The sequence below is a fragment of the Macaca nemestrina genome, chromosome X (genome assembly GCF_043159975.1).
Source record: "Macaca nemestrina isolate mMacNem1 chromosome X, mMacNem.hap1, whole genome shotgun sequence".
In the NCBI taxonomy this organism is placed as follows: Eukaryota; Metazoa; Chordata; class Mammalia; order Primates; family Cercopithecidae; genus Macaca; species Macaca nemestrina.
The window spans coordinates 2,080,344-2,107,424 of record NC_092145.1 but is presented as its reverse complement, the minus strand read 5'-3'; the positions used below and the strand labels follow the sequence as shown (position 1 = coordinate 2,107,424).

The window sequence follows — 27,081 nt, the reverse complement described above, 5'->3', positions numbered from 1 at the left end:
TTGATTTTCAGGTTTTATTTGCCTGTTATAATTCTGATATTATGTACATATATATATATACTTTTGTTTTTTGTAGAGGGCTTATCAGTAGACCAAGCACAGGCATACAGGGAGGCTGTGGCTGCTGAACAGGGGCACAGCAGTGCTGGGAGAACCAATCTTTCCTTTTTTTTTGTCTGTTTTTATTTTTCCTGGGATGGGTTCATCAAAGCTAATTGCTATCAATCCTAGAAACCACCTAGGGACTCGGACATCTGCCTACACACTAGTGATGTAAAGGGAAGGACAGGGGTACAAACTTTCAAAGTCACGGTGTATTTACATTCCCAAGGTGGGGGCAGGAGGAGGCTGAGGAAGACAATTGTTCAGACGATGGGAAGTGGGGGAGGGCAGGGCTGCTAAGGGGTCCTGGGAAGTGGGGGTGGCTGGAAGAGGCCGGCCGGTGGGCAGTGGGAGGAGGTGTGCCCGCCCCGCAGCCAGGTAGTGACGGAGGCCACTTGGATGTTGTCTGGTGGGTACCGAAGGCAGCGTGTGTTTGGGGCTCCTGAAAGCCGGCTGTGGAGCGGGCTGGGCGGCGGGAAGAGGTGGTGCTGCCAGAGTGCAATGCTGGCGGCGGGGGTGGGGGGACTCCCTGGGCTCTCCAGATGGCCTCCCTTGCCCCTGCGGCCAGCTTGCCCACCTCCCATCCCAGTTGGAGCAGAGATGGCAAAGAAAAGACAGCAGATGGTGGGGACACCGAGTTTTGTCCCCAGTCCCAGCCAGGCTGGCTGGGGAGTGGCTGGGGGAGGGGGAAGGTGCCAACTCTGGTCCTGAGGAGACCCCACCATGTCTGCCCCCAGTCAGGGAGCAAGAAAGACAGCATTTTCGAGATCCTTTCAGGCCACCCCTACTTCTTCTCCCCCAAACCACAGCCTCTCTGCCCAAATGGGCTGGCAAGGCAGCATCCAAAGGCCCCTGACATGTGGGAGATCTGCCCCCAAGCTGGGGCAAAGCAGCGTGTGCCCAGGAAGGGATGCAGCTGGGTTTTGGCAATAAAGTGGGGACTGGGTGGTAAGAAGGGGATCTGAGGCAGCAAGTTCTCCTCTGCCCCAACTCCAGCCTCCCATGGGCCGGCTGGAGAGGAAGGGGCCTCGATCCCAAGGCCAGGGGCACAGCATCTCCTGTCCTGGATTCCACTATTCTAGGGCCACGGCAGGGTTGATGGGGGAAGTGGCCCCTGAGCTGTCGTTGCCCCCTGCCGCCTCCTTCTCCTTCTTGCCACTATACTGGCCAATGAAGGAGCCATCCTCGTTGAACTGAACATCCACGCTTCCCCCATAATCGGCCAGGCTGTCGTCACTGCCCAGGGGCTTAATGTCCCCATTGAGCGATGGTTGGCTGCTGCCGAAGGCCTTCTCCTCGTTGTCACTGCGGAGGCACAAGGCAGGTGTGAGTGAGAGCACTGCCGAGCCCCCGCAGGAGCCTGGCTGGGGGTGAGGCAGACGCCCGCCTGCCTTCCATTTGCTTAGAATGCGCTCAGGAAGAGCAGCTCCGGCCACCCTGGCAGGCAGGTCTGGGGCTGTCACCTTTGGGCATTCCCCAGATCCTGGGGACTGTGAGGGAGCAAGTGTGCATTCAGCAGGGATTACAGGGCCTGGTTCCTGTCTGGGAAACTGTCTAGGGCCTCCCTTGGGGAGATGGGAGCAGTGAAGTTATCTGTTTGGAGAGAAGGGGCTGGGGTGTATTGGCCTCTCCCTGAAATGAGGAGCTGCCGGGCCTGGGGACTGGGAAGTGAGAGTCCTGTCAGAGCACCGGCAGCCAGGGGACAATGGCACACCAGGCACACATTGTCTTTAGGGAGTCCCTGCTGTTGGCCCCTCCCCACTACCCCTGCCTTACCTCTCCAGGGACCTGAAGTCACCCAGCAGCACAGAGAAGAGAGAGAGGGGGTGAGATGTGAAGGCCAGGGGGGAGCTGAGTGCCAGCACCCGCTCCTGCCCCAGCTCACCTGTACTCGCCAAAGGTCTCATCTTTCATCGGTCGGGCCTCAGAGTCCACCTGGGTGTCCTCCTTATCCTTCACTGGAGACACAGAGAGGGACAGCTTCTTCTCCCACCCCAGCCTGACCCAGGGCTCCAGGCCCCTCTACGCCCTGCACCTGCAGCACTCTGTCTCAACAGCATCCAGAGGCGACAGGCCTTGAAAGAAACCACTGGTCCCCTGTGGTCCGGCCACCACTTGCCTGTGGCCCCAACCCCGGCCTAGGAGGATGATCCCCCTGCCCGCCCCCACCATGCGCCTGTCGTCTTGTGGGGAGCTCGGGGAATCCAGGAGGCCTTGCAGAAGGGTGGAAGGGGCGAGGTGCTCCTCTCTACCCTCGGCTCCACCCCACTCACATGGGGCTCAGAGGCTACCTGAGTATTTGCCGCCCTTGCTGCGCTTGATGAAGCAGAGGATGAGCAGGACGAGGAGCAGGAGGATGATGGCACTCACAAAGCCGATGAACCAGCCTTCAGTGGCAAAGCCAGCAGGAGGGAGCCTCACGCGGCCTGAGGGTGAGACACCAGCCCCCCGTGCTGCCGCCCAAGCCAGAACCCGACCTGAGGCCCTGAAGTATGCTCTTAAAGTCGGGGCCCTCTCGGGGGCTGAGGAGTGACAGGGACAGGGAGATAGTGAAGAGGGCATCTGCGGAAAGGGTACAAAAGGGGGCTGATTTGGGGACACCCAGATTCTGGGAGGAGAAGCAGACAGGAGCCGTGGAGGGGCCTGAGCAGTAGTGGTCATTCAGGGGACAGAAGGGCATGAATTGTGCAGCCTCCATGCCTCCCTGGCAGGCAATGGCGGGCCCCCAGCGCCTCACCTGTGCCATTGGTCTTCACAGCCATCTGGTGCCGGAACATCCTCTCCTTAAACAAGTGGATCTCATAGTCAGTGTCAGGCTGCAGGTCCCACTGCGTGTAGGAGCTCTGGTTGTAGCTGACATACTGTGGTGAGAGGGAAGCCCCGCCCTTCTCTTCTGCAAAGGCAAGAGGGTAGCAGCGGGGGTGACTTGGAGTGCCAGGCAGCCCTTCTGGCCCAGAGCCCCCTTCCCCACCATGCCCCAGGGCCCCCTTTCACGCTTACCTCCCAAGGCTTTGAACAAGATATGGAACCTAAAGTTGCACTGGCCCTCCTTGGGGACCCAGGAGACGACGCTGTAGTTTTCACCCGCTGTGGCTGAGATGTTGCCAAAATCTGAGATCCCTGGGGGATGCAGGGGCACGAGGAGAGTGTGGCAGCTGCCAGGCAGTCTAAGGCCCTCCCTCCTGGACCCGGCTGGCCAGGGCATCCCTGTTGGCAGGTCATTCCTCCGTCTCACCAGACAAGGCCATAGTGCCTCCTTCCCGTACGATGGCTTCACCAGGGCCCTCTTTGGTGGTGGCCTGAAGCTGGAAGCGGTACCGCAGGTGGGGACTGAGATCGGTCAGGTTGTGTGTCCGAAGTTCAGGGTCCCGAAGGTTGAAAGACAGCTGCCCCTTGCCCCCCTCATCCACTGTGGGGACAGGCAGGGGTTGGCTGTGGCTGCAGCTCTGCCCCCTCCCTGTGGCCCCTCCACCTCCCTTCCCTGCTGGGGCAGTGCACGCACAGGGGTGGTAGGAGAGCACGTAGCCGGTCAGCACACCGTTGTGGCTGAGTGGGGGCTGCCAGCGCAGCAGCAGGCTGGTGTTCGACTGGCACTCCAGGTGCAACGCCTCAGGGTGGCCAGGCACTGCAGGGCACAGAACCGAGTGGCAGGTAGGTCCTCGCCCAGGTCTGGGGAGGAGGGTACGGGATGAGGCGTGGGGTGCAGGACTCACCTCCCTCTGGGGTGCTGAAGGTGAACTCGCTGGCGGGCCCCAATCCCCGCCCATTAAAGGCCTGCACCTCCAGGTGGTAGGAGCTATAGGGCCGCAAGCCACTGAGGATGACACTGGTGGTGTTGGCGGGCACCACCACATGGTCTTTGTGGATATGTCTCTTGCTGTGCTTCCTCTGACTGCCCTCCCTCCAGTACGTCACCTGCACATGTGGACAGGAGACCTTACAGGGGCAGAAGGCACCCAGCAGGGCCCCCAGCGCAAGCCCACCACCCTTGATGGGGACCCTCTTCTCAACCCAAGTCTTCCAGGAGAGCGGCTGACAGGTGGCAAAGCCCCCTCACCGTCCTGTCACTTTACCTCAGTGATCACCCTCCCGGGCCCCCACACCTTCAACCCTTACATTGTATCCGCGGAGGTGGCCCTTGACCTGGGCCAGGTCCACCGGCCGCCACTTGACCAGCACGGCACTTGAGTTGAGGATCTCGATGCCTTCCAGCTCAGGGATTGCCTGGGGATCTGGAAACCACCAGTGACTTGGAAAGAGCCACAAGCTCTCACCCTAGCCCTGAGGCCAGGCCCAAGCCCCCAAACACAGAGAAGATGGATTCGGAAGTTTTATGAGGCACAGTTTGAGGAGGAGAGGTGCATTTGCATGGTCTCAAGATCTCCCCCTGGGCTGCTTATTAGTTGCAAAGGTGAAAATCGTAGCTTATACAAAGGAGAAACCATGGCCGGGTATGGTGGTTCACACCCATATTCCCAGCACTTTGGGAGAGAGAGGCAGGTGGAACATTTGAGGTCTGGAGTTAGAGACCAACATGACCAACATGGTGAAACCCCATCTCTACTAAATACGAAAATTAGTTGGGTGTGGTGGCAGGTGCCTGTAATCCCAGCTAATCAGGAGGCTGAGGCAGGAGAATCGCTTGAACTCGGGAGGTGGAGGTTGCAGTGAGCCAAGATCGCTCCCCCGCACTCCAGCCTGGCTGACAGAGCAAGACTCCATCTCAAAAAAAAAAAAAAAAGGCCGGGCGCGGTGGCTCAAGCCTATAATCCCAGCACTTTGGGAGGCCGAGACGGGCGGATCACGAGGACAGGAGATCGAGATCATCTTGGCTAAAAAAAACGGTGAAACCCCGTCTCTACTAAAAAAAAAAAAAAAAAAAAAAAGGAGAAACCAGAAAAAACTTGACCGGGTACTTCAAGTTACCATCTGGTCATGTTCCAGATTCAAGGAAATGAAAGAAGCATCATTGGCTGATACAACTGGAATACTGCTGCCAATTATAGAAATGTGAAGTGTGGGGAATTTCATAACGTCGCTCTGGTTATGTAAGAGAATATCCTCACCCTTAGGAAAGGCGCACACCAGCGCGGAGAGGTGTGGACATGGGCTGGGGTGGAAGCAGGCGAGCTCCACCCTGGGCGAAGGAGCCTGCCAGATACTCACAGTCCTCTCCGGAGTAGCCAATGGTGACCTGGGGCTCTGGTCCCTTGCCCTGGCTGTTGACGGCCTGGACTTTGATCTCGTAGGGCACAAAGGTGGACGTGTTGGACACCACCAGGAAGGGGTCGCTGACAATCTGCTCCTGCCAGGGCCCTCGTGTGCCCTGAGGGCGCCACTGCACGCGGTACTGAACCTGGGGGGCGTTCCAGTCCATCCACCGGAGCGGCTGGAGGAGGCCAGCAGAAGAGGAATTGGTTGGCCAAGAACACCAGCATTCTTTGGCCCGCCCCCCAGCGCTGACTGGCATCCCCAGACATCAGCCCCTTCCTTTGCACAGCCAAGGGGGAGCAACAGACACCCAGGTCATGGCCTCATGTCCCACAGGCAGCTTAGCCCAGGGACTCTCACCTTCCATGTGATGACCATATTGGTGGTCTCATTTCCTTCCCCCTTCACATCTACAGGGTTCTTCTCCGGGGCTGGAAAGGAATGTATTAACACATCAATGCTGCAGCCTCTTTTGGAGAACCATGAGGACTGAGGACCAAGGAACAAACGGCTCATTCTGGCACCAAGGGAGTCCAGTCCCCTCGCACTCCCCCTGGAAATTTGGAAGCAGAGGAACTTGGGCACGGCACCTCTCTCAGCCCTCCCTTCACAGCCCGGAGCCCCTTCCGGGTGGCATGGGAGTGGGTGCCAACCTGACTCACCTGCCTCAGGTGTGACCACAGTCTCAGAGACGGGGCTGGGCTCCCCGGGGCCGTATTTGTTGATGGCAGTAACCCTAAAGGTGTAGTGGACATAGGGCGACAGCTTGAGGGTGGTAGAGGTCTGGTTTCCTGGAACCTTGCCCAGACTGTACCATTTTTCAGGCGCCATTTCCTTGTCCTCAAATTCAATGTCATATTCTGCCAAGAAGTGAACCAGCAATGAAGTGATCGGCTTGTGGCTTTGGGGGAAGGGCTGTGGAGGGATTGGGTACAATCTGGGTCCCTGAGTACCCAGGCCAACTGGCATCTCCAGATTCCCATGAGGAACCGTGAGTCTCCCCAAGCCATGTCCCCCCAGGAAGGCTCCAGGAGGAGGGAGGACCCCAGGAGGGGCCAGGGCTGGCAGAGATGATGGTAGGGTAGCACCGAGCTCAAGCTTCTTACTCTCAATGGGGGCATTGTGGTCTTCTGCAGGACTCCAGGACACGCGCACCTGGCTCTGCGTCAGCAGGTGCAGATCGGACAGCACCAGCCGTGGCACTGGCCCGGGGCTGCCTGAGGGTGGGGAGGGTAGGTGCTTGAAAGGGCCCAGCGATGTGAGCCCTGGCCTTCTGGAGTGGAGGCTTCCACCCTAAGACTTACCCACCACCAAGAGCTGTGCCCTACTCTCCACCACATCCAGCTCGGTGCTGGCCACGCAGCTGTAGTTGCCCTGGTCGCTGTAGTCCAGGCTGTGGATGACCAGGCGCCCATCCTCTATGAAGTACCTGTGGAGGAGCCATGTCTGTCCTTCCTGCCATCTGGGCTCTTCTCCCCTCTCATCCCTGCCTCCTGCCTTCTTTCCCCACTCCTGTCAGAGCCTTCCCCCTCAAAGCAAGCATGAGGCCAGAAGGTCTGGACTTCTAGCTTTTCCCACTCTGCCCCCTTTCACTATCACTGTCCTCACTTGTCACTGTCCCCAAGCTCCTGGAGGTCTCGGCCGTCCCCACGCCAGGTGATGCTGGGCTGCAAGGAGGGGTCAAAGGAGGCCTGGCACGTGAAGGTCACCCTCGAACCTTTCTTCTCGATTGCGCTGCGGGGTCCCTGCGTGATCTGAGTTGCATCTGAGGGTAATGCATACGTGAGGAAGTCACTCTGATGTCCTCCAGGGGCCCGGACCCTCCCTCCCAGAGGCACAGCCAGCCATGTGGCAAGGGTAGCCTGACCTTTAACCTTCAAGTTAGCCACAATGGTCACATTGTTTTGGTCATTGGCAGCCAGGCAGAAGTAGCGTCCGGTGTCATTGGCCTGGAGGTCTCGAATGCCCAGGGTCCCGTTGGCATAGGGGAAGAAGCGTTCATCCTGAAGCACTGTTGTCCCATCCTCATCCAGCCTGGAGGGAGCAGGGTGGGCCTGGCTCTGACTGGCTGGCCTGGGGTCCCTGCCCTCCCTGGCTCCCTGGCCACTGAGACAGGACTCTCACCACTACCGGGACAAGACACTCACCACTGAACGCTGGGCACAGGCGCTCCGAAGGCCTTGCAGAGAAGGTAGGCGGTGCTGCCCTGGACGGCCATGTACGTCTGATTGTCCGCAGTCAGGATCTTGGCCGGCAGCTCTAGGGGAGGAACAGTCTCGGGAAACAGGGTGGGACTTGGGGCCACAGCTGGGCCAGGAGCCAGGGACCCTCTGCACGGCTTCCTCAGGCCCCCAAGAGCCCTGCAAGTCTTGCTTCCCTGCTCCCAGCTGAGGCCCCCGCCAGGCTGCGTCTCTCTCTGCCTTCAGACACTGCCCTCTGCCTCAGATGCGCCTCTGGTTGCAGCCACCCAACTTTTACGTTATTCCAGACCTAACTGACAGTCACCTCTCCCCAAAAACCTTCCTGGCCTGGTCCCCAGCCTTCCCTGAGGTTCCAGGAGAGGTGCCACCTGGGCTGGCCTCGGTCACATCCTGTCCGTGGTGAGCCTCCACTCAGTCACAGTGACAAGGCCTTTCCCCTCTTACATCTCCCTCGGCTATCATGAGGCTGAGTGAGATGGGGTGAAGGGTCTCAGCAAGGAGAAAGGCCGGTGCCAGCCTGGTAGGCTGAGGACACGTCAGCTGCCAGCTGAGTCACTCTGGTGGCCTGGCCCAGTGGGCTGCAGGGACAGACTGGGAGTTAGGAGGTAAGGAAGGGAGGGTACTCACGGACAACATAGATGTAGGCATTGGCCAGCAGGAGCCCATGCCGGTTGCGGGCCTCACATTGGGTCACCATTGTGTCACTGGGCTGCGCGTTGCTCAGGATCAGGGCACCACGCTGAATCCGGTACTTCTGGTCCTTGGCTAACTCTGTGCATGCAGCAGGTGTGCCCGTGGGCCCCAGCCCGGCATTGAGCTGAGTTGAGGCCCTTTCTCACCCTCCTTTTCCTCTCCCCCACAGCGCCCAGGGCTCACCACGCTCCCCACTCCTGCCTGAGGCCCTGCTCACCCTCCATGGGGATCCCGTTGATTCTCCAGGTGACCTCTGGTTGGGGCCTGCCCTGGACTTGACAGTCCAGGCGGGCAGTCTCTCCTGGCCCATATAGATGGCTCTGGGGCTTGTGCAGCCAGTACGGGGCAGCTAGGAAGAAGGGGAGAGCCAACCTGAGCCCGCAGCTGGCAACCAGCTCTTGCCCCAGCAAAGACCCTCCCCTCCCCCATGACAGTGGGCATCATGGGCCACTGTCCTAGGAGGTCCATACCCTCCACGGTGACATAGTAGGCGTGCCGGGCACTGCCCAGTGAGTTCTCGGCCAGGCAGCGGTACTCGCCATCATCCTCCTCGCCCACTTTCAGCAGCTGCAGGGTCTTGTTGTGGTTCTGGTAGGTGACACGGTCGGCTGGCATGGGGCCGCTGGGGCGCAGCCATTTGATGGTGGGCGTGGGACTGCCCAGGAGGCAAAAGGAAGAGAGCAGAAGGGAGAGAGGACAAGGCCACTCACCCCAGCCCCCTACACCCTGCAGTGGTCTGAGCTCCCCGCTAGGGCTGCCCCACCCTGATCTGCCCTGCCTTGGGTGCCCAGACTCACAAGCCCTCGGCGATGCACTCCAGGACCAATGGCTGCCCCTGCAAGGCCACCAGGTGGCTGCTGGAGTTGGTGGGGAAGAGCAGGCGTGGCTTCCTGTCAATCATGCTGTTGGCTGCCAGGAGAAAGTGGGTGGGTGGGCTGCCCACTCTTCCCTCCACCCCAAAATCGCAAGGCTGAGGGACTTAACACTCCAGCCAGCCCCTGGGGCCTCTGTTTCTTCCTCCGTGAAGGAGAGTGTGCTGTCTCTGCTCTCGACGCCTGGGAAGGGGTCTGGGCAGAGTAGAGGTGGGAGCCAAGCTGTTCTTGAGGAAGCCTGGAGTTGTCAGATGGACCTATGTTGGGAAGGGCCATGCCTGAGGGTGAAAGGAGTCAGGGAGAGGGTGCAGAGCCTCTGAGACTCACTGGCCTTGACCCGGAGGTCAATGGGCTCCTTCTGAATGATAGTCCTGGTGCCTGGGAAGTGGGCGTGGCAGATGTAGTCTGAGTGATTGTCAGAGGTGAGCACATTGGCAAAGTAGAGGTTGCCGTTCTGGCCCATCGTCACCCGCTCATCCTGTTTGATGTGCAAGATCTCTGCAGGGGGAAAGGAGGCTGAGGTCATGACCCTGTCCAGGAAGACACCCCCGCTAACACCCCGACCCCATGAGGCAACTGCTCGCCGGCACTCACTGCTGTTCATCCAGTATATCCGGAGAGGCTCTGCACTTGGGGGAGGGTGGCAAGGCAGAACAACTGACTCCCCTTCCTCCACCTCCACGGGCTTCACTGTCTCCTTTGGCCACTTGGGGGCACCTAGAAGGGACAGACGGGCTGACACTCTCCTCTTGGCCCAGATGGTGCTGGGCAGGAGAAGGGAGGCGGGGGCGGGGGGGATGGTGGGCTACCCTGGGGATGGATGAGAAGGCGAGAGGGTCAGGCCAGGAGAAAGTTCACAGAAAAGGAGGCAGACACTCTGGATACCTTCTGGGCTCATGGCAGAGACTGGCACTTAGGGAGGCCAGGGTGAGCAGGAGGCCAGGAGGCCAGGAAGGGTTAACCTTCCATGGTTCTCAACTCTCCCTGCCCACCCCAGGAAAGGACGGGTGGGGGGAGGCTGAGGCTGAGGTGCAGTGATGGGGGAGGGGAGCTGTGGAGGGATGCAGGAGTCACAGACCCTTCCATCATCCTGACACAGAAACCATGGCAACGGTTCCCAAGGTAACCAGAGGGGTGGGGAGGGGAGAGGAGAGCGCTCAGGAGGCAGAAAGCTCAGGGAGGATGGAATGCGAAGGGAAAACCCCAGGGAAAAGGCGACACAGATCAAGACAGAGCCGTGGGGCAAGAGAAACCAAGTCGGAGGTGGAGAGGGAGAGATGGAGAGCCAAGTGGAAAAGCCAGAGAAGAGGGGCCCTGCTAAGGAGTGCGGGTGTGGACAGAGATGACTGCAGCCAGCCAGCCCCTCACCCCCGCCACCTTCCCACCCAGCCATGAGGCAGGCACCAGGAAAGCCTGAGGGAGTGAAGGGGCATGAGATGACTGGAAGCGCAATGGAGACAGAGACAGGGTAAAGAAGGAGAAGACTGCACAAGGAACAAGATGGGCCAGGGGAGAAGCTGGGGTGGAAGGCTGGCAGGGCACCCAGGCCCCTCGCCATGAGACAACCAGCTGAGAGACAGCAGCTTCCAGCCCACACTCCCACACGAGCTCCGGGACCTGCCCTCCCTGGTCCCTGCAGCGCCTCGCACCCTCGGCCATGAGTCGGATCTCATGGGACATGGCAGTGCCCAGCTTATTGCTGGCAAAGCAGCGGTAGATGCCCTGGAACCTCTGCGCAAAGTTGCTGTTGTTGCCTGTGATGGTGAAGGAGCCAGAGTGGGGCGACTGGTACACGGTCACACCCAGCTCTTCCTTGGGTTTGAAGTGGACACCATCCCTCGTCCAGCGGAACCTGTGGGCGGAAAAAGGCCCAGAGGCCTGAGGCCCTGGAACCCAACGGGGGCTGGAACAGGCTGGAGGGGACAGGTGCAAGCAGTCAGGGCCCCCAGGGGATGGACTGGGAGATGGCAAGGACTTGGGCTGATTAGCAAGGTTTGGGGCTTCTGGGCTTAGAAATTAGGCAGTTCAGGGAGGCACAGGCCGGGGTCAGTGGCAGGCAACAGGGGCTGAGACGGCAGAGATCACTCACTGCACTTCAGGCTTGCCACTGGCCTCACACTTGAGGCTGATGTCATCTGTGGGGAAGACAACCAGGCGCCGTGGAGACTGTTCCGTGATGACAGGTGGCTCCATCACTGGAGACAGGGTGGAGAGAGCGGTGGTGAGGGTGCTGCCTGGCTGGTGCCATAGCCTCGGCCCCTGTCCCATCGTGAGGGAAGCAGGGTCCAGAGCCCTTGGAGGCCCCATGGCCACAGGGGGACGAATGGAGGGGAAGAACAAAAGAGGCTTGTGGGACATGAAAAGAGGAAGAAAGAGAAAGGGACACATGCAAAAATGTAAAGAGAGGCAGGGACAGAGGGGACAGCCACGGAAGTTACAAAGAGATGCCTGAAAAAGACAAAAAGCGTATGACAGAAAGAAGCCGGGATAACAAAAGCCAAGACACAGAAACCAAGAAGGACAAACCCCAGACAGGGGAGAAGGGACCAGAGAGAATGGCAGAGAGGAACAGTGAGGGTGACAGAGTACCCAGGCTGGGGCAGAGGCAGAACAAAGCCAGCCCTGCACAGGTGAGAGAAGCACATGGTGCTCAGGAAAGCCAAGCAGGACCCGGGCACTCAGGAGGGCGGGCATGCAGGCTCAGCCAAGGGCCCCCTTACCCCTCTTCTTGGCCTTCTTGGAAACACTCTCACCCCTCCCCAACTTACCATGGTGTCCTTCATCTGAGAAATCCAGGCAGGCAGTGAGGGAGGGAATGGAGAGAAATACTGACAGGCAGCCCCAGAGTGGGGCAGATGGCAGGGGACATAGTAAGCTTCTGCAGTCCCCCGGTGGAGAAGGAATGGCAGTAGAACAGGCCCTGGCAGTAGCAACAAGGGAGCACACGCTGGGCTGGAGCAGTGGCAGGTCAAGCCCAGGGAGATGGGACAGAGAAATGCCCAGGGGGAGGGGCTGTACTGGATAGACACGGGATATGTAGCCCAGAGGCAGCCAGGCCATGCCTCCAGGTCTAGCAGACAGGGAGAGAGAAATTCTTGCCTTTAATAAGGAGCGTCCTTGCAGCCCCCTGGCAGGGCCTGGCAGGGCCTGCAGAACTGACCCCACCTGTTCAGGATGCCTTGGAAGGCACCCTCCCCTGCTCCAGCCTGCTTCCCTCCTAATCCAATTAGCACAGCTGAGTGTTTTCAATTACCAGGGCCCAGCCTTCAGAGCCCTGCTGCCCCCTCCCCCTGAAAACTATCCCAAAGGCCCTGCTGCCTCTGAGTTTCCATAGCCTGCGGGGTTGGCACCAGCCCTCCTCTTCTCCCTCCTTCCTCCCAGTCAGTCACCAAGCTCTCTGGGGCAGAGGCCAGAGCTGCTGCCCCAGCCCCAGGACCCTGCAGAGCACTGGCCAGGGCGGCCTGGAGGAAGGGAGAAGAGGGAGGGAGGGAGCAGCAGGCTGCCTCTGAAAGCTTTGTCTCTGCAGAAGACCTCAGTGTGAAGGTCCAGGGAGGGAGGAGGGGGCTCCCTGGGGACACTGCAGAGGGCCCTGAGCTGGGGAGGGAGATGGTGACAGGGATGACAGGATGCAGAAAGCCAACTAGGTGGAGGAAGCAGGAAAAGAGACAAAGCAGGCTGGAGTGGCTGGGAGGGAGAGATGGAAGATAGGTTCCAACAGGGAGGGCCGGCTGCCTGCCACTGCCCACTGTGCCATATCAGGGTCAAGAACAAGTGCTGGTCAGTGCCCAGGGCAGCCTTGGAGCTGCCATGGCCTTTGGCCTAGTTCTGTTCTCCCCACTCCCATCTTTCTGTAGAGAATGCACAGCTTGCATTCCACTGTACAGTGTTATATTGTGTATCCACCTCTGTGTCCTCTGTGTTTAAAAGCCTCACTGGTATGTGTTTCCACTTGTGTGGCCTCTCAGTGGCTCTGCTCCTTCATCCCTGTACCTGGCTTGTCTTCATGCACCAGTGTGCATGTGCCCATGTGCATCTGTGCCAGGGGAGTCTGCATGGCCCTGGCCCTCCATGTATGTGCCTAAGGGGCCAGCCTCTTTACCTCCTCCAAGCCCTCATTGCCTCCCAATGCCAGGTGCCTCCCCAGCCTCTCTCTCGCAGCCCCTGTCCCACTGCTGGTACAGACAGTCTTCCCAACCCCTATCCGCCAACTAATCTCTCAGTGACACTGGCCTCTTCCTTGTCCAGGTCCAGAGACAAAGGTGTCAAGATGAGGCTGGGAAGGGACTGGAGCCTGGTAGCTCAAGAGACACAAATGCCCTCACATATGATGCCCTGTGACATGCCCCTCACACAGCCTGACAGCTACTTAAAGAGAAGACACCATCACAGTAACACCCCCCACATGCAAGTGTGTACTCACATTCAGCCCCACTCACACATACACATGACCCACTGCAATCAAATGTCGTGATCAAATACCTCCCAACCTCCACAAACCTGGCCAGTAAGTAACAGAGTGACTCACACAGTTACCCATGTAAGGAAGTCAAAATCACATTCACGAATATCTACACTCAGTCAATCACAAGAACACACAGAAATACACAGTGTATCCATGCTTAGTCACAACCCTATGGCCACACTCCCCAACCTGCTTTGCCCCCAACAAATGTTACAACCAGAGACACATGCTCCAGCAGCCCTGCCCCCACCCCCACCAAATAACTACACACGAAAAAGGGTCCAGAAGGCTGCTGAGCTGGGACCAGGATTTTTCAAGCCACCTTTTCCTGTCTCAGTTCAGAGACAGGGTGGCCAAGGGCCCAGGAGGAGAAAGAGAAACGGGGACAAGACTTGAACACAAGCCTTTGCACAAACCAGCTGAGGGCTGGGACAGCCCCATTCTCCTGCTGCCACACCCCTGTAGTGGGGGATGGAAGCGGAGGAGTCGGAGTGGGGCGAGCAGGGATGGGGCGGCTAAGGAGAGCATGGAGGAGGCCCAAGACCTCGTGGCCCTGTGCCGGGTTCGCTGTCCCTGGTGCTGAAATCTCCCCGGCCGGCCGCGCCTGTCCCTGTCCATGGTGCTGACACGCCCCGCACCTTCTACCCTGCCCTTCTCTCCAGGGGTACCCAACGTCCTGGCTATGTCCTGCCCACCCCGTGCCCAGGAAAGGCCAGGGAGAGGAGTCAGAGTGCGGAACAAGGAGAAGGTGAGGAGGCAGAAGATAAAGAGGGGCCCAACATAGCGGCGAGGGGAGGCGCCCAGGTTCCCTTCAGCTACTCACATTCCTCGGGGATCTGGATAAGCAGGCAGGGGCTGCAGAGGAGGAGAGGCCACACATACCGCAGCGCCACGACCATCTTTCCCGGCGGCACCGCGCAGCACAGCCAGCCGGGCTCGGTTCAGGCTCCGGCCGCAGGGGAAGGGGTCTTGTGGTCGGCTTGGGGCAGGAGCTGGGAGTGGGGGCACTGGGAGAGGGGAGAAGGGAAGGGAAGGGTGGGGGAAGAGAGACGAGAGAACGGAAGGACGTTAGTGACTAACATCTGGGTAAGCCCGGGCTCTTGGCCCCGCCCTCAGCCCCGCCCCCAGCTGGCCGGCTTCTCCAGCCGTCCCCTCCCTATCCGCACCCCTCCCCACCTTGGAGGGAGAAATCTAGAAGAGATAGCCCGGGCTGGGCCTCCAGGTTGCCTTTTATTCCCTCTCTACTCTCTGTCTGCACCTTTCCTGCCAGCTGCCTACCCAGCACCAACTTGTTGCCCCATCAGCTCCCCTGTGCATGGCACAGGCCACTGTGTGCACACCATCCCCGTATGTGTCTGCATGTGCCTGTGAGCAGGTGTCCGTGGGCATGTGTGTGGTTGTAGATCTGCATGCAGGGAGTGAGCTGAATGTGAGCTGGTATTTCTGTGGCGTGTCTTCTCTGGGAGGGGTTGCACTCATGAGTGGGTGTGTTAGTATGTGTGCCTGAGGGAATCAACACACAAGTCTGCTAGCTACGTGTGTCTTTATGTATCTGTGGAGATGAATCCATGTATCTATTATCTCTGTGTGCACATATATGTAAAGAAGAACTCTTCTTGCAGTCACGTTCCTATAGCTTTCAGAGCCAACTGATGCCTGGGTGCTGTACAGCCCTAAAAAGCTAATGGGGGGCTTGGAAAATGGGATAGAGAAGGGAGGAAAGGGGCCCAAGATGGCTGCATTTCACAAAATAGTTTCAAGAAAATGAAGAAAGAATGGAGAAAGGGCCAGGCACGGTGGCTCATGCCTGTAATCCTCGTACTTTGGGAGGCTGAGGCAGGTGGACCACTTGAGGGTGGGAGTTTGAGACCAGCCTGGCCAACATGGTGGAACCCTGTCTCTACTAAAAATACAAAAAAAAAAAAAAAAAAAAAAAAAAAAGCAAAGAAAAAAAAATTAGCTGTAGTGGTGGATGCCTGTAATGCCAGCTACTTGGGAGGCTGAGGCACGGGAGTCACTTGAGCCTGACAGGCAGAGGTTGCAGTGAGCCAAGACTGTGCCACTGCACTCCAGCCTGGGTGATGGAGTGAGACTCTGTCTAAAAATAAAAATAAAAATAAAAGGCCGGGCGCAGTGGCTCATGCCTGTAATCCCAGCAATTTGGGAGGCCGAGGTGGGTGGATCGCCTGAAGTCAGGAGTTCAAAACCAGCCAGGCCAACATGGTGAAACCCTGTCTCTAGTAAAAATACAAAATTAGGGCCGGGCACGGTGGTTCAAGCCTGTAATCCCAGCACTTTGGGAGGCTGAGGCAGGCGGATCTTGAGGTCAGCAGTTTGAGACCAGCCTGGCCAACATGGTGAAATCCCATCTCTACTAAAAATACAAAAAAATTGGCCAGGCATGGCAGCGCATGCCTATAATCCTAGCTACTCAGGAGGCTGAGGCAGGAGAATCATTTGAACCCAGGAGACGGAGGTTGTGGTGAGTAGAGATTGTGCCATTGCACTCCAGCCTGGTCAACAGAGCAAGACTCTGTCTCAAAAAGAAAAAGTTAGCCTGGTGTGGTGGTGCATTCCTGTAATCCCAGCTACTCGGGAGGTTGAGGCAGGAGAATCTCCTGAATCCAGGAGGCTGAAGTTGCAGCGAGCCAAGATCACGCCATTGCACTCCAGCCTGGGCAACAAGAGAGAAATTCCATGGAAGGAAGGAAGGAAGGAAGGAAGGAAGGAAGGAAGGAAGGAAGGAAGGAAGAAAGAAAGAAAGAAAGAAAGAAAGAAAGAAAGAAAGAAAGAAAGAAAGAAAGAAAGAAAGAAAGAAAGAAAGAAGAAAGAAAGAAAGAAAGAAAGAGGAAGGAAGGAAGGAAGGAAGGAAGGAAGGAAGGAAGGAAGGAAGGAAGGAAGGAAGGAAGGGAGGAAGGAAGAGGGAATGGGGAAGGAAGCCTTCCCTCGAGAATTGGTGTGGGAGATGAGAGCAAGGAGGAAAACAGCCCCCCTGCTGTTCCTCAGCCCCCTTGGGGGCAAGAGAGGCCACTGAGGCCTCCTCCCTTCCAGATGCTCCAGGTTAGGGTCAGGACAGGGGTCAGGACAAGCTCTGGGACATTTTTTTTTTTTTTTTTTTTTTTTGAGATGGAGTCTTGCTCTGTCGCCCAGGCTGGAGTGCAGTGGCCGGATCTCAGCTCACTGCAAGCTCCGCCTCCCGGGTTTACGCCATTCTCCTGCCTCAGCCTCCCGAGTAGCTGGGACTACAGGCGCCCACCACCACGCCCGGCTAATTTTTTGTATTTTTTTAGTAGAGATGGGGTTTCACCGTGTTAGCCAGGATGGTCTCAATCTCCTGACCTTGTGATTCGCCCGTCTCGGCCTCCCAAAGTGCTGGGATTACAGGCTTGAGCCACCGCGCCCGTCCAGGACATTTTCTGTGAGAGTGTTTCTGATACTTCTTGTGTGTCTCAAAGTCTCAACTTCTAGGTCTTTGTCTGAGTCTTCACAGCTCAACTGCTGCATGTGTCCACCCCAAACCCAAGCCACACCAACCATGTCCACATCCACCTACAAGTAAGTGGACCCAAAGACTAAGGGTCTGAAAGAGGGAGCTCCTCTGACAATGACAAGAAGAGGAAACAGACTCCCAAGTGGCCAGACCACTTCAATTACAAACAGGAAGTGGTTAAAGTGCAGGTGAGGCAAGAAAAGGTGTTGTTAGGTGACAGAGCTTGGAGGCTGAAGTCCCAGACTGGACGCTTTCATTTAATCCATACTGCACATCCTCCCTCTGCCCAGCCAGGACCTTATCAAAGCAGGTACCGAGTCTCAGCAGGAACACCGAAAGGATGGTAGAGAAGTCAGCCATGCTGTGCTAAGGCTCTGGGCCTTGTCAGTTTTGTGTAACAGAGTCACCCAAGAAGAGCTGTGAATGCAGCAGATCCTGTGGGGACTCTGGGCAGGAGCTTGCTGCAGAGGGTGGTGGAGAAGCAGCAGGGTGGGTCAGCATGCATGGCCTGGAGGCCAAGAGATGACTTGGAGGGTAAGAAGTGTGATTCCCGACCTGCAAGAGCTGGACCAGGGCCCAGAAGGGAGGAGCAACAGTGGATCTGTTCCACCCCAGCCTCTCCCCACAAAGCCAGTGGATCAGGGGAGGCCCCAGGCAGCACTGGCCTCAACTTCAAGGCCTGTAGGAGCAGTAGGAGACTCAGATCAGAGAGCAGATGATCAAACAGCAGCCTTGGGAGCTCTGAGCATTGGTCTTAGGAGGGGGAGGGGAGGAAACTGGAGCAAGGAGAAGCTCAAAGAAGGGCCCTCCTGCATATCAGAGGCTTGGGTGCTCTGGAGGTTGATGATTTCTGCCACGCAAGTTCCTCTATTTGTCCTCCAAATCTAGAATCCTGGAATGGTGTGTGGCATGTACACTCAGGGGAAATACAATATCCCCAAACCCCTGGTCCCCACTCCCTGCCCCATCCCGGCGCTATCCTATCTTCCCACAGGCTCATATCCAACTTCTTTTTTGGTGTCCCAGTATTTTCCACCCAGCTTTCCACCACCCTGGGCACTTGGAGACAGGCAGGAAGCAGCCAGAAGGTTGCGAGGCATAACAGCTGGGAGGGGGCGCTCCCTCTTCCCCTCCCACTGCTGCTGGGTCTCTGATCTCTCACCGTTCCTCAGGCAATTACAGAGCAAGCGGCTAGGGTTGTCAGCTCAGCAGGCCTTCTACCCCCCACCAGCACCACCAAGGGCAAAGGAGCGGGGAGGGGGTGTGTTCCACAGATGGAGCCAAGGCCGGGTCTGCCAAGGGTGACAGACAGAGTGAGAAGAGGCAGGAGGGAGCAGGAGACAAAGACAGATGTAGGAAGACAGCGCTAACCACGATGGAGACGGTTAGGGAGGTGGGGAAATTCAGAAACGGAGACCCAGGCAGCAGGGAAAGGGAGAGAAGAGGAAACCGGAGCACAAAGGGTGAGAGGCAGCCGCAGAGAGCGCTGCTGAGAAATGGCAGAAAGAGCGAGAAGAGTGAGGGGTGGGGGTGGGCGTGTGCACGTGCGCGTGCGCACAGGCCGCCTGCACAGCATCCTTGTCCCTAGGGGCTGTGCCAGGCAAGGGGCGGGGAGGAAGGAAGATGGTCCTGGGTCAGTGGAGGGGCTTCCAAGTGTGGACGTCATGCTGGCCTGGGAGCAGGGTAGAGACAGACAGAGGGTGGAGAAGCTGTGAGCTGGGGCCGGAAGAGCCTACAAAGCCCCACGCAACAGAGCATCAAGGCCCTGCCCACTTGTGGCACTGGGCAAGGGACGGCCGTGAGACAGGATGAATGGTGCACTGCTGGCTGACCCATGCCATGCCAGGGAACAGGTGGTGGGTTTCCTGCTGTGGGTAGGGATGGGAGAGGGAAAAGCACCCAGAAGATCCAATATTGCTGCTGGCTGGGAGTAAGTGGCCACCTGGCTGGAGGAGACACACATGTGTTAGGCCAACAGTGATCATGTCTGACCATGCACTGAGTGGACAGTAGCCGCTGTGCTGGGGCAGTTGAAGGTGGGACCATTCCTGAGTAAGTCCGGTCCCAAACCCATCCTCCCTGGTGGGAAAGGACCAGGGAGGCAAGGGTCAGGCCCAGCAGCCTACAGGGAGGGGTTCAGCCCCAGAAGAACCTCGCCCCATCCCACCCTACCTGGCCTCCCACTATGACCGCAGGTCCCTCAGGGAGTCCTCTGTCCTCTGCTCCGAAATGCCTGCTTCGGTCTGACGGGAAGCAGCTTGCCAGGGAGGGACCTGGGAGGTCGTGGAGCCTGGCTAGACCTGGGGTGGCTGCCTCCTCTCTGAAAACACACACACACACACACACACACACACACCATCACCACCACCACCACCACCACACACCTTGGGAAGGGAACCTCCAGCGGTGCCCTGCACATGTGCCCTGCACACCTGCCTGTCAGTTCTCAGGTTCTGCCTGGAGTTCCTCTCAAAGGAGAAGCAACAAGAGGGCCCTTCAACAGCACAGCAGAGACTCCCCAGCTTCTCCTGCCCTTGTCTTCTGGGGACATGGTGCCTGGTGACCCAATGGGCCAGAGTGGGGGTGGGGCTGGGGGCTCAGCACAGGGCACATGACAGGGTCAGAGTGTGGTGCTAGGCCCATATGCTTGCAGGCCTGGGAGCCTGGGGGTCTTTTGTGCCTGTTGGTGTGTATATGATGGTGTGGGTGTCACTTACACCCCTTGCACTGTGTCCCTTTAAGGCTCCCGCTGGCCCTCCCCCTGAGGCTGTGGCTGGCAGGTTTCTATGGTGATGCAGCCCAAGTCCCTCGGTAGCAGAGGTGGGGGAGCCAGAGGTGGGGAAGCCAAGGAAAGCCTTGTTATGTGTTACGTAGACAGCACATAAAGGGGGCTGCTCCAGGGAGCCCCCACAGGTACCTGGGGGCCCAGAGGTCCTTTATGACTGCTACTTAGTCCCTGCACTCCCCACCTCACCCCTCCCTAAGGGGGTACCCCCCAGAGAGTGAGCCTTCAGCCCCCTCATCTCGCCTGAGGCTTTAGTCTCCAAGGCAACTACAGCTCACCTGTCATGGACCATTCTCCTTAAAAGATGGGGAGAAGAGACAGAGGTTTACCCTTTGTGGGGGTGCAGGGAGGATGATCTTGACTACTGGGAAAGGGAGGGAGGAGCCCCACTCCATCCCCGCAATCACATCCCTCTGTGGTCTGTTCTATTAAATCAACCCTCGGCGTGGACTTACCACATACCAGAAAGTCTCATGAGCACTTCCAAGCACATCCACTCATCTCCTCCCCAGATTTGCCCCAGGGAGGGAGGTGCTATCATCATCCCTATTTTACAGATGAGAAACGGAGGCTCAGAAAACTGGAAACTGTGTCCAAGATCACAGAGCTGGCACTGGCTCTCAGCAGGGGTGGGGTTCTAGAGGGCACGGTGGCTCCCCAAGTTGCCTCTCAGAGGCTCTGGCATCCTAATATGTGTGCCTGCTAGGCTTCCCAGGGGACCAGTGGCCTGAGCAAGGATGGCCTCCAAGCCATCCTGCCCCACGGGGAGGGCTTATTTGCCAGGCAGATGGCAGGCAAATGTCGGGGGCAGGGAGTGACATCTTGGGATGGAGGCCATGCGGAAGAAGGATGTGATCAACATCACGTCTCAGCACAGAGCTGAAGCCTGACACTAAACAAACCCCCAAGTCCCCCACCCAGGTACTCAGTCCAAGAGAAGGCCAACTCCTTTCCCTTTTGGGTTTGGGGACAGGCTGGTTTCTTGGTCCCCTCTTCTGCTGTCTGAAATCTGGACTTTTTCTGATACCTTTCTTGCAACCAGAGGCTCCAGAACCCCTCCCAGAGAGGCCTGTCTCCAATCAGCACTTAGGGACAGCAGTAGACCCATTCTTGTGTCAAAGGGGATACTGATGCCCAGCAGGTGGCAAGGCTTCAGCCTCCCAGACCCCTAGAAGGCCAGAGAAATGCGGTGGCAGCAAAAATAGGGCTCCTCTTGGGCCCCGGGCCTCCTCAGTGAGCTAGGATAACCCTAGTACTAGAGGGGACTTCAGGGGTCAGGCCAGAAGGAACAGAGTGCATCCAGTTCCTGGGGCTGTGGCCTGAAAAGCAGAGCAGGGAGGGAGTTGAGCCTGAGGCAGGGAGAGGCCCTGGCCCACATCAGTCCTGGAACACCTAGCCTGTGTTGGTTTGAGGGGGCGGGGTGGAGGTGCCTGGAAACAGCTCAGACACTGCCAGGCCCCATCGGCCCCCTCCAGGGGCCCCACTCCCAAAGGGTTAAAGGGCAGAGGGGGACACAGGAAGCCCGGGGGCGGACAATGGAGCCTCTGTGATCCCCAGGGCTTGGGCATTCCTAAGTCATGAACACAGACGCAGATGGCTGGGGGAGAGGGCCACAGGGAACCCCCCTCCACTGAAGCACGTCCTGGGTTGGCCAGAGGCTCTGTCCCCATATCATGCAGCGCTGCTTCCAACCACTGCAGCCGCCACCCTCAGCCCCACCCCTTCCCAGCACATGCCTGTTGGGGCATCTGAGGAGACCCACGTGGCCACATGACAATATCTGTGTGCATGCTGGCTCATGAACACACACATACATGCAGCCAAATATATGACCCCACCCAGACAAACAGGAATACTGGAAGTTACACACACACAAATACACAAACACAAGCAGAGACACAAACCCCACACTTGCAGATAGGAAGACTGCCTGGCTGGAGGGCTGGGGGCGGAGGGGCTCCCGGGACTCAGTCTCTTTCCTTCAAGCTCCACTCTCAGACTCACACTGGGATGGACGGGCTCAGAAGTCCTCCTTGGCCAAGTGCATGGAGCCCAGGACGCTGCCACCCTCCTGCCCCACCCAACCCCTGGCCCGCGCAGCTGCCCCTGCTGGGCATAAGGGCCAGTTAGATGAGCAGGAGCTGCTGACTGGCGGTGGCTGGGCACTCCCTCTGCAGCTTTCCAACCTGGGAAGAACACGGGGGCCTGGGGAGGGGGCCACTGGACAAAGAAAAGCTTCTAGAAAGAACAGCGACCAGACCCTTCCCGGCTCCTCCCTCTATTTCCAGCCACAGCCTTCAGGAAGCCACAAAGACCCTGTTGATATCTGGGGAAGAAGCAGGCTGGGCAGGCTACCTCCCCCAGTGCTTGTCTGGCTGGTATTCACCAGGCACCCCCCATCCAGCCTTCCACTCAGACAAGGCCCCCATGGGGGGTCTGGGCCCAACCCTAAGGCATAGAGTCCAGCAGAGGGGTGCTGAGTGGCTGCTGGACAGGGCACAACCTCAGGGCCTTCAAGGGTGAGGCAGGGGCAGCTAGGGGGGACAGGGAGAGGAGAAGAGTGGTGGAAGACAGACAAAAGGGTAAGCAGAGAGATGGAGCAGAGCCCCGACAGGAAGGGGGAAGAGGGGAGGGAGGGCCAGGCAGGCAGAGGCAGAGGGAGGAGACAGGGAGTGGTGTACCCCATCCCTGGCAGCAGCAGACTTCTTCCTAGAAGGAGGGGGAAGGTGATGGCCCTGGGGGTGGGGCGCAGGGAGACGTGGGAGGCTTCAGAGGAGAGAGCTGCGGGGCGGGGGAAGCAGGAGAGGGAGGTGTCCGGGATGGGCCAGATCAGAGCAAGTAAGAGCGACTGTGAGGGCAGGGATGCTGCAGGCCCATTCCAGATGGCCCCACCCAGGGACCCAACCCCAGCCCATCGTGAGGGCAGAGGACAGGGCAATGAGCACCCTGCTGGGGACCCTAGAGGGGCATCCAGACCCCCTGCGTCCCCCACTGTCTGAACCACGGGGGATGGGGGGCACGGCCCCCACTCATGCCCACAGAGGGAGGCCTGGCAGACCAGGGGCTTGGCTGGAATCCCCATCCTTGCAGACCTCCTCACAGGACCCCACCGCTACCCCGTGTTCTCCCGTGAACGTGCCCTCCTGGAGCCTGGGCCACTCTGCAAGGCCACATCACCCTCACATCCAGAAAAGCACCCAGTTGCAGCCATTTCAAGCTTTGAAAGGGATCTTGGTGATCAAGGAACCTACCCCCATGGGAAAGGGACGGACTGTCCCAAGTCCTTGGGCTGGGGGCTGGCCAGTATGGCACACAGGCCTGTCTCCTCGACCCTCACGGGCCAGTCCTGGCCAGGTGCATGCCAAGGAAGGCGCCAGCTGTAGGTCCAGTGGTGGAAAGGGCTCAGAACTGGGAGAGGCCGATTGGGGGCACAACCTGGGCATCCTGCTCACTGTAGCAGCCTTCAGGCCAGGCCCTTCCTCACTCTCTGCCTGCCTTTTCCCTTCAGATAATCATCAAGAAAAAAAGAAAACAAGTGACACCCCACGAAGACAGGGACAATGCTGGTCCAGTGTGTCACTGGCTCTTCCATGGGCAGCCCAGAGCCTGGCCCAAAGGAGCACTGGCAGTGAGCAGCTGCCCAGTACATGACTGCCCATCGCTGGGATGCTTAGCACCCGGGTAGGGAAGCTCTTCACTGGCTGCAGGGCAGGGGACCCCGCCACCTTGAAGCGCTGATTGTCCTCCTGATGCTCAGCAGGGGGCTGGCAGCTGGGAAGGGGAGGGGGAGGAGCCTTTTAGGAGTGCGGTGTAGCAAACCAGGGAGGCTGGGGCGTGCTGAACGTGTTTCCCTCTTGGTGATCAGATCACCAGCGATTCTTAATTTCTTTTGTTCTTTTCTGTATATTTCAAGTGTCCTACAATAAGATGTATTATTTTCGGGATCATACACACACAAACATCAATAAATATGGAGAGAGACTCAGTTGCAGCAGAGAGAAATGACCAGGAGCCAGGGAGGTGGGAAGGTCCCAGGCCCAACCCTGCCCCGAACTTCCCATGTGGCCAAGACAGCTAAGTCCTCAAAGGCTCTGGGGCCCACAGGTGTGCACATGCGGGGCTGCATGGGAGCTGTGCCAGGGAAGAGGCCGGGCTGGGCCAAGTCCCACCACCTGCAGCAAGGAGCCGATGGGAGGGGAGAGGCCCCCGACTCAGAAAGATGACACTGGGCAGCAGCCCCCGGGGAAAGAAGGGAGGACTGCAGTGATTTATGTCAGGGCCACGTGAGTCAGCAGAGATGGCACTGGACTGCCCCGATGCCCCTGCCTTCAGGGTGGGGTTAATAAGGGCAGGATAGGGGGTGCCAGGCCCCACTCCTTCTGGGGAAGGGGCAGATGGCTCTAGGCCTGCCTTCCTGAGACGGGCAGTGATAGGTGGGGGCTCCAGATACCCTGTTGGGGGCAATGGATTGTAGTACGTGTTCTTTGCAATCCCTGCCAACCAAGAGGCCCCAAAAGTCTGTCTTGGAAAGGAAGGAATAGGAATCGCTGACCCCTCCCATAACCGCACAGAGATGGGAAGATGTGGCAGTGGGCAAAAGACCTGCAATGCGCAGGAACCTTCTGAGCCAGTGAGGCCCACCCTCCTCACCCCGACCTGATGGACCCTACCTGATGGACACCCATGCACGGGAGGCGCAGCAGTGTGTGCCCGAACCGACCTCACCCACTGCAGCCCTGACTGGCCACAGAGCCTGTGGAAACGGGCTCCAGAGGTGCCCTGCGCCTCCAGGGAGGAGCCCCTGGCTCTGCGGCAGGTTTTCAGGTGAGCCCGGAGGAGCCCAGGCTGGGATTTGGAAAGAAGAAGGAGGAGAACAAAGCCCCCCCAACCTTAGGGTGGAGGGGCAGGCAGCGCCCAGTCCCGTTCACTCCCTTCCCCCCTTTGCAGGGGCGGCTTATTCCAATCTCCCCCTCACCACGCTGTCAGCCGGGGTTTTCAACCAAACTGGGCTCTCAGCTGGGGATGAGGGGGCAGCCACGCCCAGGGCCACACCCCACGGCGGCCGGTGAGGGAGCGCTCAGCCCGATCTGGCTTCTTTTCTCAGACACGCATACGCGCACGGGGACCCGCCAACTTCAGCCCCCGCCTGCCCACACAGACCCTACCTGACGCCCCCCGCCCTGTTCTCTCGCCCAGGCCAGCATATGGGGCGCCGCCCAGGTACCCTTCACCTGTCGGGCTCGGGCACCCGGCCTCCCTCCCCCGCCCCGCTCCCGCCCGCGGTGCCTGGAGCCGGACGCCCTGCATGGGTGGGGCTCCGTCAGCAACGCCGGTTACCGCGGGCCGGACCGGGCCGGGCGGCGCTCCCTGGTCCGTGCACCCCGGGCAGAGTGGGGTGGGAGACGCCGGGGATCACAGCCGCGGCCCGGGCGCACGGGGAAGCCAGCCCGCCTTACCTGCGCTGTGGCCACCGCTGGGGCTGCCGCCCAGCCTCCGCGCACGCCGGCCTCGGACCCGCCGACCGAGCGCGTCTGTGATGCCGATGCTGCGGCAGCAGCGGCGGTGGCGGGGCGGGGCGGGCGTGCGCGCAGGGGCGGGGGAGGGGAGCGCCGGGGAGGAGAGGGAGGGAGGAGTGAGATCACCTCCCCGACCGCCCGCCCCGCCCCGCCCCGCCGCACCCTAGCCCCTGGTTCCAGCCGAGCGCGACTCGGGCTGGGGGCCCCCGGGCAGCCCACTCAGGGAGCTCATTGGGATCCCAGTCGACGGGTCCCGCCAGACCCCCTCCCCAGCAGACCAGGAGTCTCCGGCCGGAGAGTGTTCCCAGCCCCAGCGCAAGGGAGCCCGCTGTGAAGGCTCGGAACGGGAATCGCGGGGCGAGAATGCTCCCAGAGACCTGGGGCCGGGCGGTGGAGAGAGGAGTCCGACAAGGAAGGGGATTCTCCCCCAGTCTCGGCCCGGCCCTCGACGGCGCAGGCCAGGGATGGGCATCGCACGTAACGCCCCCTCCCCCCGACACACACACATACCCAGGGCAGGACTCCCGGGACCTCTCCCGAATGCCCCCCACCCCCCCCCGATCCTGAGCTCCCAGTTCGGGTCCTAATGGGAGGGGTGCGGGGGCTTCGATCTCCAGCGTGTTGGGGAGGCGCCGCGGAGGGCGGGCTCCTGCGCACCCCAGAGCCCAGGCGGGCGGCAGGGTAGGAGGCGAGTCCAGGGGCGACAGGGTCTCGAAGACGGTATCCCTCGAACTGCCACCCCCAACTCCCAGATTTTCCTCCAGCTCTCCGGTGTCTTATTTCTTTGTCCTCGGGATTGGCCTCATTCGACCTTTCCCGTCGACCCCACTCTCTCTCACTCTCCCCCGCAGCCCTGCACAGGATCGAGAAGGAAGGAGCTCCTCCCCAGCGCCCCCTCCTAGGCTCAAGGCCATGACCTCACAGGCGAGGAAGCAAAATGGAGGGGTAGGAATTCCGGAGCTGGCGAGCTGGCTGCAGCCGCAGGGCTAGGAAGGCCTAGAGCCCTGATGGCAGATTACAGCTCTGGTGGCCAAGATATTTTTATGGGCATGCCTGTTGCCCAGTGAAGCATTCCAGGGGCCCTCAACTCAGTCTCACAAGATTCCCCAAGTGGTGTGGGGCCCTGGAGGGCCCACATGGGAGCAGCCCTGGCATCCTGGCTTGGATGCCCCACCCCCATAGTGCCAGCTTCAGTTCCCCTGGAATGGGAAGCTTGCGGTGACCCACCTGTGCTCAGATGCCATGTTTGCCCAGTCTTTAGGAGGGAAATGGACAAGACTAGGCACCTGAGTGAAGGTGGACAGCTAGGGAGACTGCTCCCAGAGTGGAGGCACCTGCAGGGCATCTTCAGGTGACAGCAGAGGAAACTGAGCCTGCCTGGGTCACGAGGCCAGCGGGCCCATGAGCTGGGCGAAGAGGGTGTGTTTTCCATGAGGCACTGAGCTGTGGTCAGCTTCCTGCCTTTGCTGATCTGAACTCTGATAGGCCTCTCTCCTCTCCAGCTGCTGCCTCCACTCACTCCCTATGTTCCCAGCCTTTTCTCCAAGCCCCAACTTCTGCAAATCCTTTACCTAATCTAGGGTTTGATGCCCATCAGGATGATGACTTTGACAGGGGTGAAGTAAGCAGAGAATAGAGCCCGTTTATATGCTACTGCTAATGTGTAGTGATGGGTCCATTTATTATAACAAAAAATTCATTACTGGGACTACACGACATCACATTTCCTGAGCAGAGCCATGGACCTGC

The 27,081-nt window shown here is 59.0% G+C and overlaps 1 protein-coding gene across 7 annotated transcripts; it reads right to left on the bottom strand.

The window, feature by feature from the left end:
- LOC105467318 (L1 cell adhesion molecule) lies at positions 1 to 25,403 on the bottom strand. 7 transcript variants are annotated; one of them, XM_071089135.1, is made up of 29 exons: positions 25,273 to 25,403; positions 14,365 to 14,548; positions 11,848 to 11,907; positions 11,169 to 11,274; positions 10,729 to 10,931; positions 9,674 to 9,796; positions 9,407 to 9,577; positions 9,005 to 9,116; positions 8,678 to 8,862; positions 8,425 to 8,556; positions 8,142 to 8,285; positions 7,461 to 7,572; positions 7,181 to 7,347; positions 6,922 to 7,078; positions 6,618 to 6,742; positions 6,420 to 6,530; positions 5,976 to 6,173; positions 5,674 to 5,744; positions 5,269 to 5,491; positions 4,219 to 4,334; positions 3,816 to 4,017; positions 3,605 to 3,727; positions 3,338 to 3,511; positions 3,103 to 3,222; positions 2,840 to 2,995; positions 2,394 to 2,528; positions 1,988 to 2,060; positions 1,879 to 1,890; positions 1 to 1,407 (listed from the first exon to the last, which is right to left on the bottom strand). In XM_071089135.1, exons 2-29 carry the CDS (start codon positions 14,438 to 14,440, stop codon positions 1,176 to 1,178), a joined length of 3,819 nt encoding a protein of 1,272 aa, XP_070945236.1. In that variant the 5' UTR covers positions 14,441 to 14,548; positions 25,273 to 25,403; the 3' UTR covers positions 1 to 1,175. The 7 variants fall into 7 exon arrangements, with proteins under 7 accessions (XP_070945236.1, XP_011715107.2, XP_070945237.1 ...); XM_011716805.3 differs by having other exon boundaries at positions 11,848 to 11,862; XM_071089136.1 differs by lacking the exon at positions 1,879 to 1,890.
- Between the last annotated feature and the right edge of the window lie 1,678 nt (positions 25,404 to 27,081).

What these genes read in the sequence shown, in the direction of transcription:
- LOC105467318 (XM_011716804.3), bottom strand. Translation starts at nt 12,139, where the DNA reads ATGGCCTGGCTGCCTCTGGGCTACATATCCCGTGTCTATCCAGTACAG. An exon ending in CGTGCTCTCCTACCACCCCT is followed by an intron (nt 3,512 to 3,604) that starts GTGCGTGCACTG and finishes CTGTCCCCACAG; the next exon opens with TGGATGAGGGGGGCAAGGGG. An exon ending in TGTGAAGACCAATGGCACAG is followed by an intron (nt 2,529 to 2,839) that starts GTGAGGCGCTGG and finishes TCTCACCCTCAG; the next exon opens with GCCGCGTGAGGCTCCCTCCT.